At 43.6% G+C, this 9,071-nt stretch overlaps 2 protein-coding genes across 3 annotated transcripts in view; one reads left to right on the top strand and one right to left on the bottom strand.

The window, feature by feature from the left end:
* RAB1A (RAB1A, member RAS oncogene family) overlaps positions 1-7,356 on the top strand; it is a 13,206-nt gene extending 5,850 nt beyond the window's left edge. The window contains 6 exon segments of the mRNA XM_017736519.1: positions 270-342; positions 2,397-2,492; positions 3,842-3,937; positions 4,910-5,041; positions 5,303-5,486; positions 5,489-7,356. Of these exon segments, the coding sequence (XP_017592008.1) occupies positions 270-342; positions 2,397-2,492; positions 3,842-3,937; positions 4,910-5,041; positions 5,303-5,486; positions 5,489-5,547 (640 nt within the window). The 3' untranslated portion in view covers positions 5,548-7,356.
* An 860-nt stretch (positions 7,357-8,216) lies between these two features.
* CEP68 (centrosomal protein 68) overlaps positions 8,217-9,071 on the bottom strand; it is an 8,368-nt gene continuing 7,513 nt past the window's right edge. For both annotated transcript variants that reach the window (XM_017736533.1, XM_008635447.2), the window contains one exon: positions 8,217-8,597. In XM_017736533.1, coding sequence (XP_017592022.1) covers positions 8,566-8,597 — 32 coding nt within the window. In that variant the 3' untranslated portion in view covers positions 8,217-8,565. The remainder of the gene's footprint in view (positions 8,598-9,071) is intronic.

Here is a 9,071-nt window from a genome sequence, read left to right as displayed (position 1 = left end):
GCTGATAGTCCCGCTATTATCCTCAGAGTAACTTCCCAGGAAAGCACAGTTCCACACAAAAATGCTGTGTTCAGAGCATCTGCCTCACACTTCCCTTAACAAGTAAATTGTGAATTTCTAAACTGAATAGAGGAGCTTGGAGTTGTAGGTGATTTCCCTAGCAGTGGATTAATTTACCCTTCTCAAAAGTCATAATGTACTGACTGTAAGGAACTTCATTCTTGACAGTATTTTTCATTAAGTGACCTAATTTTTTTTTCCTTCTGCAGTGACTATTTATTCAAGCTACTTCTGATTGGAGACTCCGGTGTTGGGAAATCTTGCCTTCTACTTAGGTTTGCAGTAAGTGATCATGCTTGACAACTATGTAAAAGAGGTACTTAGCAAGAACTTCCCTTTCAGGTAGCAGGGCTGATGTCTGACAGGCCTGGTACTACCAAAGAATAATATTGCAGACTCCTCCTGTCTTCTGAATTTGAGCCTAGATGATGTATTTGTTTGACTAAACTGGAAAGAAATAATATCAATAATATGTCCAGTTAAGATTAATTCTAATTTTCCTGTTACTTGAGAACAAGATACCTTAATTTAACTTCCATCATTACGGTACTGGTAGAGTGCTGAGGATGGAAGGAATTCTGGGGGTGTGCCCTTAGGCATGAGGAGTAAAGACCTTGATCAGTTACTGCTTGATAAGAACATTTTCAGCCAGATGAAGTTTGATATCTGCAGTGAAAAGATCTACCAGTTGTTTAGTCAGAGAAGTAATGTAAACAATACTCCAGGAACAATAAGGTCTTATGCTTTCTTTAGTGAATGTTAAAATTGCTGGTGAGCTGTTCTGGCTCTGGTTTTCCTGTCAGCAAGAAAATTTAAAATGGGTTTGACAGCTCTTAGTAGAAAAAGCTGAAGTCCAGTGAACTTCTTATCTCTGCCTCTGCAAAATGCAGCTTTATGTTGCCAGGGGAGGAGAGGAAGGGAAGCAGAATGTGGGACGTGAGCTTAGAAACTTGAGTGGGACACTACTGCAAGGTGATGGCTTCATTTTCACAGCCTGAGCAGTTGCTCTGGGCACCTCTGGTAAGAGCCTGGTGTACTCGGTGTTACTAATCTGGAATGGTGATCTGGGGTGTACAGTAGCCTCAGTTAAAGCCATTATGGCTGCTGTTGGGGCCGGTATGAACAGTAGGAGGAGGAGGTCACCTGCTCTGCTCACAGTATGGAGGCAGCGCACTGGAAGTTACACCACAGCTGGAGCAGCATTCCCAGAACAGTCTAGCCTGCTTCTCTTGCAGATACTTTTGAATTAATTTTGGCTTCATGTGAATAATCCAACTTTTCTTTTTTGTTAGCCATCTTAAGTTTGTGCTCTGTTATCTGGTGTTTCTTCAACTGAGTAGCTTTTTCCTTTAGAGATGTGCTTTTCCAATTAAGCTGTATTCGCCTGACATAAGGAATTACCACAGCATTCACTTACCTGTGTTCTTGCTGCTGTAGGTTGAACTTCTTCAGGCTTTTCAAACGTACCCTTTGGAGTATTGAAATCTTAAGGAAATAAATGTCATGTCATTCTGAAAGATTTAATACTTTATTCATACTTGGATGTATTACCTAAGATGTCTTCCATTCACAGCCCAGAGAAATCCCTTGTTTTTGTGATACCTACTGGTTGCATAAAGCCTTTTGTGGTACATTGTACATGAAGTTCTAGCCTTTGGGTACCCTCCTTTCCGCCTGACAAGCTGACAATCACTAGAAGGTAGCAACAACTGACCCAGCAGCTTCTGTGTGCCTAAAGGCCTGTTGGAGACTGCAGCCAAGTCCCTGCAGACTGCTGAAGCAGTGTTTTCCCTCCTGTATTGACACAGGCTGCAGAGCAGAGGCCTTAGCACCAGTACTCCAGCTGTAACTCTAACCTGCCTTAGCAACCAGCTGCAGCAGCAGAGGATCTGACATTCATGTGTGACCGGCAGAGCCTCTGACTTGTTCTAGGTAGCTGCTGTGGAACACAGATGAAAAACCATCAAAGGAAAACAAAAATCTGGTGTGTTTTAATAACCTTAGTGGTTATTCTAAGTAGCTCTTCAGTCTGCCAACACGAGCAAAGACTGTATTTTACACTTCAGCTCACAAGGACTTGACACTACAGGATTTCCAGAAAAGAGGCTTTTTTGACTGGTTTTTGAAACACAAGTTTGGTTGGTGCTTTTAAAAGCTGCAGAATTTTTGAAAAGTAAATACTTGGTGGAAATGCTTGGCCATCTCCTGGACTTTGCCACGAGAGATCAGGCTGGTTTTACAAGGAAACGAAGTCCTCTGTCTGACTGGTGCATAATGAAGTAGGTGAGTGCAGAAGAGGTGCAGCTGGCTTGACTTATGTTCACTCTCTCTCCTAGGATGACACGTACACAGAAAGTTACATCAGCACGATTGGTGTGGACTTCAAAATCAGAACTATAGAACTAGATGGGAAAACAATCAAGCTTCAGATAGTAAGTAGCATTTCTCAACTCCTGGGTGCTTCAGTCTGTTGGAGCAGAGAGTTACATTCGTAGCTATTGGTGGTTACCTTTGTACTTTAAAATACATTAAAATACATGGGATATTTTCCCTGTTATAAGAGGCAAGGCAGTTTTCACAAGACTTCCCTTCACCTGTCCTTAAAGAAGGGTGCTTATTATCAAGGCTGTTTGCGTGGAAGAGGAGATTCTGTGCTGGAGCGCTCTCATATCAAAATTGGTGTAGTTCTGCAGTATTTAGCTGGGATTTGTGTAAGTGCAGCAATACCACTCAGTTGTCCAAGATGCCTGAATTCCACAGCAGCTGTTACTACCAGGCTCTACTGTCTTAAGTGCTGGAAACTCTGCTTTTGTTGACCTGAATGGAAAAACTGACACAAAGGCTTGTAACTGGCCTGGCTGCCTTAGCACTGGGCGGTGTTTTCTGGTTATGCTTTTGGCCTTTCACTTGGAATAAACAGGGGAAGAGACTTGGCAGTTCTTTAATCTTGAAGTACTCTAAAAGGGTGACTGGTGTGATGAAATCTAATATCAGTGCAAGGTCAGACAATCCTTGTCAGCCACTGCCTCCAGCTCAAGCAGAGGCTCTCAGGACTTGAAGGCAATGACTCAGGGATTCAGTGTTGTGGAGCAGAGTCCAGCTTACAGCCAGAAGCCTGAGCTTCCAGACTCTAATGTAACTGTCCTGACTACACAGCAGCCCACTAGGAATGCTGCCACTGCTGAAATCTTCTGTGAGTCTGTTTTTAATACACAGCCTGGCCTATTCTTGACACAGCTCCAGGGAGAGAAATGTTTGGGCGAGTCCTGCTCCCTGTCCTGGGTGGGAGAAGAGGTCAAGCACCTTATGTCCCTTCTTAACTCTCCAAGTTTGGTTTGAGTTGTTGCCTTTAAATACCTTTGCCAGAGCCTGTGTGCCAAGGAAGTTGAAGGGAGTGGTCATGTTGGAGATGTGCAGCTCTCTGACCTTATTCCTAACAGGTTTTCAAGCCCTAGCTTGTGTTTGCTCTTCTGACCACTGAACTGTGGCATCTTCATGGGTCAAAACTGCTTAATGTTTTCCTCAGAGATCTCTTGACTACACTTGGCTGAAACCAAAAAAATGAGCACTTTAGAAAAGTACCTACGAGGTGTAACTCTCAGTTAAAATACGTGATCCCCTTGAATCCTGTTTGATGCATTCAGCTTCAGAGCCACTGCTGTAGCTGTGGCTTGTATATGGTTGTAGTTGGATGGCTGCTCGGCTGAGCTGTTTCTGGAAGCTGATGTAGAGCACTGGCTCAGCCACGCTGCAGTAGCTGACCCTGTTACTTGTCTTGCAGTGGGACACGGCGGGACAGGAGCGGTTTCGGACTATCACTTCCAGTTACTATAGAGGAGCTCATGGCATCATAGTTGTGTATGATGTTACAGATCAGGTGAGTGTTAAACCTGTGCCTGCAGAGTTTCTCCAGGCTGATGAGTAAATTGGGAATTTAACAACTGGGCACATCTTAAGGAGACAGTGACCACAGTTCTACAGGCTGTGTTAAGGCTTATCAAGCTAAATGTATGTGTTTGCCTCTGGTTTGGCAGAAATAAAGGAAGCAGTAGGATTTGTGGCTCCTGAGCAATTGTATCTTAGGCTTAACCTAAAACTTGGTGAGCAGGTAACTAACATTGTTCTGTGTAAATACTTCTCACCCTGCCTTTGGTAGCAGGAAGTCTGAGTTACTGATGGAAGTTGTTGAAAGATTTCTGAATGTACTTAAACTGTGGTCTACAGTAAAGACCAGCATTTGGAACAGAAAATTGTCAGCCTGTGTGCAGGATACAACTGAACCAGTGTTTTCTGTGAAAGGATCTCTGAAGAACTGGTGCGGTTGTTGAAGGGCACTTGGGAAGTATAGGGCTTCCTGAATTAATAGAAAAAGAATGCTTGTGTTCAGTCACTAACTGGATTATTAGTCCGGCATTTCCGGAGTCAAAAGTTGTTCCAGCATATCTACAGCAAGGTGGCTTGCACCTAATACCTGATGCTTTGTAAATATGTGGGATGCGTCTGGTTTCAGCTGTTTGCCATGGCTCTTGTCTGTGCTACAGGAGGAGGAGGAAGAGTCCCAGATGGTAAAAGATCTTGAATATTCAATATATGGAGCAGGGAAAAATAATTGGGGGAAGAGTGCAGGAAGGGCCGATTGTGTAGGGCTGGGAACAGGAGCTGCATGGGCCCTGTGGTTACTGGCCCAAGGCCGTCCAGGGGAGTTTGGCAGCATTAGAGTCCTCTCCTGTGGTGGTGAATCACATGGATAAGTGCACTGCTTCATACTCTTTCCTGGCCATGACCAAAGGGATAGTGCTGAACTTGCTTCTTTATCAAGGGCCTTGCTTACAGTTCTCTTATCTCGTAGGAGTCTTTCAATAATGTCAAGCAGTGGCTGCAGGAGATAGACCGTTATGCCAGTGAAAACGTCAACAAGTTGTTGGTGGGGAACAAGTGTGATCTGACCACAAAGAAAGTAGTAGACTATACAACAGCAAAGGTATGTTGGGGCTCATGTGTTTGCTTGGCTGAGCACCTACTCTGGTTTGTCATGCACGGAGGTTCCAGGGCAGGGAGGTGTCGTGTGTCGCAAATGGGGGCAGTTTAATGACCCCCTGCCCTGCAAGTTGTCTTCAGACTGGAGATGGGGTGTGGGGTGGGATCCAGGAACTTGTGGGTTATCGAGTGGTGGTGCTCCAGGAAATGAGGTGAGGTATGAACTTGTGTATGAGCTTACTGTTCACTGTTTCTCAATTTGCAGGAATTTGCAGATTCTCTTGGAATTCCGTTTTTGGAAACCAGTGCAAAGAATGCCACAAATGTAGAACAGTCTTTCATGACCATGGCTGCCGAGATTAAAAAACGAATGGGTCCGGGAGCGACAGCTGGTGGTGCAGAGAAGTCCAATGTTAAAATTCAGAGCACTCCAGTCAAGCAGTCTAGTGGAGGTTGCTGCTAAAACTTGCCTCTCCCCTTTTGTCTCACAACAATGAATTTGCAATCTGAACCCAAGTGAAAAAAAAAAAATTGCCTGAATTGTACTGTATGTAGCTGCACTACAACAGATTCTTACCGTCTCCACAAAGGTCAGAGATTGTAAATGGTCAATACTGACTTTTTTTATTCCCTTGACTCAAGACAGCTAACTTCATTTTCAGAACTGTTTTAAACCTTTGTGTGCTGGTTTATAAACGTGTAATCCTTGTTGCTTTTCCTGATACCAGACTGTTTCCTGTGGTTGGTTAGGATGTATTTTTGTTTTGATGTTTCTATTGGCATGTTTAGATGTCAGGTTTAGTCTTCTGAAGATGAAGTTTAGCCATTTTGTATCAAACAGCACAACAGTGTCTGTCACTTTCCATGCATAAAATTTAGTAAGATATATGTAAGATCTGATTTGCTAGTTCCTTCTTGTAGAATTATAAATGGAGAGATCACACTATCTGATTAATAGTTTCTTCATACTCTGCATATAATTTGTGGCTGCAGAATATTGTAATTTGTTGCACAATATGTAACAAAACTGAAGAAATGTTTAATAAATATTGTACTTATTGGAAGTAATATCAAACTGTATGGTGATAAATATTGTCTTAATTTGTATGGCTAAGGGGGAAATCAGGCTTGCATTGTGCACAAAACAACATACCTGTGTGTGCAGCCATGGCTCTCAGACCCTCCCTGTAACTCGCCCAGTGACTATGGCCCCAAAGCCTGAGCTGTCATGGTGCTTAAGGCATGTGTGCTGTCCCAGAAACACCCAGCCGAGGTTCATGAGGCAAAATGCACTCTGAATGTACAACAGTTCCCTAACTTAGTCTCGGAACTTAATTTATTTCTCAAGGACTCGATGTAGGGAATTCCTGTCAGCTTTGCATAGCAGGGGAGAGAACAGTATTTCCCTAACATGAACGATTTCAGCATAACCTTGGGGAGGTAAAACTTTCTACCAGTATATTATGTCTTTTCTATATACTGTTAATTCCATCCTCTTTTAATCAGTATCTTCTGACTTAGTGCAACAGCTTAGCTTCTATTCCCTTCTGCAGCGAGGCACCAGGAGGGTGACATGGGGATAGCAAGGCCCCCACCAAACTGTTGCTCAAAGTAGGCGCTTTCTCAAACAATTTGGAACTAACCAGCAGCCAAGAGGTTTTGGATGGTGTGTGATTCTTTGTACAGAGCTAATCAAATCATTAGTGCCTGATGTCTAGCTAAAAGCCACAGGAAAGCTAGCCTATAACACTTCCTATACATGTAAAATTGTTCAGCTTTATCTAAACTCAAATGTTCAGCCTATTCTGTAAATAGTCTCATGTTTGAAAGACCATGTAACATTCCCCTAGTAGTAAATACACCCTGTGATAGTAAAAATATAGCCTAGGTATGTTGTGAGGTATAAACTAAAACTGGTGCAAATATCCTCTGATTTTTTTTGGGGGGGGTGACTTTGGCTAACAGCTTTCTTCAACATAGTTGCATAAATCAACAGGCAATTGTAATACATAAAGTATTGTCATGGTTAAGTTGAACTCTTCCACTTGAGACCTTCACAATAAAGTGATGTGCTTTCTAGTAGAGATGTGCTTGTCAGTATAATTCATTATACATGTGATCTCCTGCTCCTCCAGAACAGGAGGAGCAGTGAGTGCTGCTGAGGTCAGGAAGTGAAGCAGAAGGAGGTGTGTTGAGGGTAAAACAACTTCCCTGCAGAGAGTGCACAAATGAACTTCAATGTTGAGATGCCTGCTACATACTATCCAAACCAATGTTAATATATACAGTAATAAAAGCATTACAAAACCAGTTGGGCTACACCAGGTGTTTGGTGGTTCTTTGTTTCCCCCTCAGTCACAAATGGGTCGTTGGGCTGGTGCTGCTCCATGGTGCAGCCTGGGGTTGTTAGGCTGAGCTGTGTGACGAGGGTAGAGCAGGCCTGAAAGTCCTGGAAAAACGCACTGTAGTTTGTGAGCTGAAATACTGAATACTTGGGACACAATGGGCCAAAAAAATTTGCCCTTCAAGCTGAGGATGTAGAAGATGGGAGAATATCAAAACCCCAATTAATTATTTGCTGTAACTGCTTCAGTTTAACTTTGCTTTCACCTTCTGCTTGTGCAGAACAGAAACTTCTCTGTGTTCTGTTCACAGGAATGGGAGAACTTATGTATTCTGCACAAAAATATGATGATCACCACTCAGATTAAAGGTTAATTAAAGCCAAGTAGCAACATTCTGTAACTTTTTTTGGCTACTTACCTTATGCCGTTTCAGAGCTGCCCTTTTTCTGTTGGAGAAGGGGTTTGGAAACCCTTGATGAATGTTCTGAGCAGTGGTTTAACTGCAGTAGCTGGACGGGGGGGAGGCACGACTCTTTACCCCAGGAAACCAGCACAGCACTAACGCAGCTCCTGCCAGCAGCAGGAACCAGCAGCTTACACAGAACCTGGCTCCTCCCTACCTGTACTCGCTTGTTTATTGCTTTATTGGGATTCAGTATCATGGCTTTTTGTGTTTTTGAATAACAAAATTGAAAGTTAAGTAGGCCCTGCTTCAGCAGGGAGTGGTAATTATAAACAGGCCCTCAGTTTGCTCCCAAGAACCAGAAGGAGTTGCTATTTCTTGGCTTCTCACACCTATTTTTGATGAGCATAAACAAACCATGAGAACAGGGCTATTAAAATCACAAGGCTTTACTTAGCGAGCTCACAGCACACTATGGATTGCTCAGTTAAAAACTCTGTGTTCCTGATGTTTTGCTAACGCAGAACAGCCCACTTCAATAAAAAAAGGGAAGCTATGTTAATAAACAAACCAGAAAAGGCCAGCTGTACATTCCTTACACAACTCCAGACATCTCAGCAGCCGCACACCTTCTGTACAGGGCACCTTTCTCAAGCCCTGGCACAAACCCACGCCGGAATCAGCCCTGTGGGCAACTGGACACAGATTTTGGCATCTCTGGAGAGGTGATGGAGGTGTTTTGGTGCTTGCTGCAATTCTTCTTGGCCTTCCTGAGATGGGCTAATGCAGCCTAGGCCTGACTTCAGCAGCACCTGAAATAAAATGAGGTGTTTGGTGCTGTGCTTTGCCTGCAGTCTGACAAAGAAAGAAACCCCCAGCTCTACTTCCCCATCTCACCAGTGTAGAGGGTACAGCTGGGTAGAGGTAGCAATTCAAAAGCAACAACAAACCAAACACTACTTAAACCATTGTTATCCTCTTCTAAGAGGCTGGCACCCCTGAAACGCTTGCCTCCAGTTTTCTTTGAAGGGAGATGGTCAAGAAATAAGCAAACAAGTTTTCTAGCCCCTATTTTATACCTGAATTCACTTGCTTGCCTTTCCCACCGTTATATAGCAATCAGAATGTTTCTGAGAAAATACAAAGCCAAAAGATACCCCTTTCTCATCTTTCCTGTGCTGTACAAGGGATCTGGGGAGAGCAGGTGACTGTGTTGGACTGCTGCCATCCCTCAGCCCTGAGTGACTGGGACCTGCCTGCCGGGTCCCTGCAGAGCTGCCATCCCT

The sequence above is a fragment of the Corvus brachyrhynchos genome, unplaced genomic scaffold, assembly GCF_000691975.1.
Source record: "Corvus brachyrhynchos isolate BGI_N302 unplaced genomic scaffold, ASM69197v1 scaffold416, whole genome shotgun sequence".
Classification (NCBI taxonomy): domain Eukaryota; kingdom Metazoa; phylum Chordata; class Aves; order Passeriformes; family Corvidae; genus Corvus; species Corvus brachyrhynchos.
The sequence above is the reverse complement of the archived record's forward strand: the minus strand, read 5'-3'. Positions and strand labels throughout refer to the sequence as shown.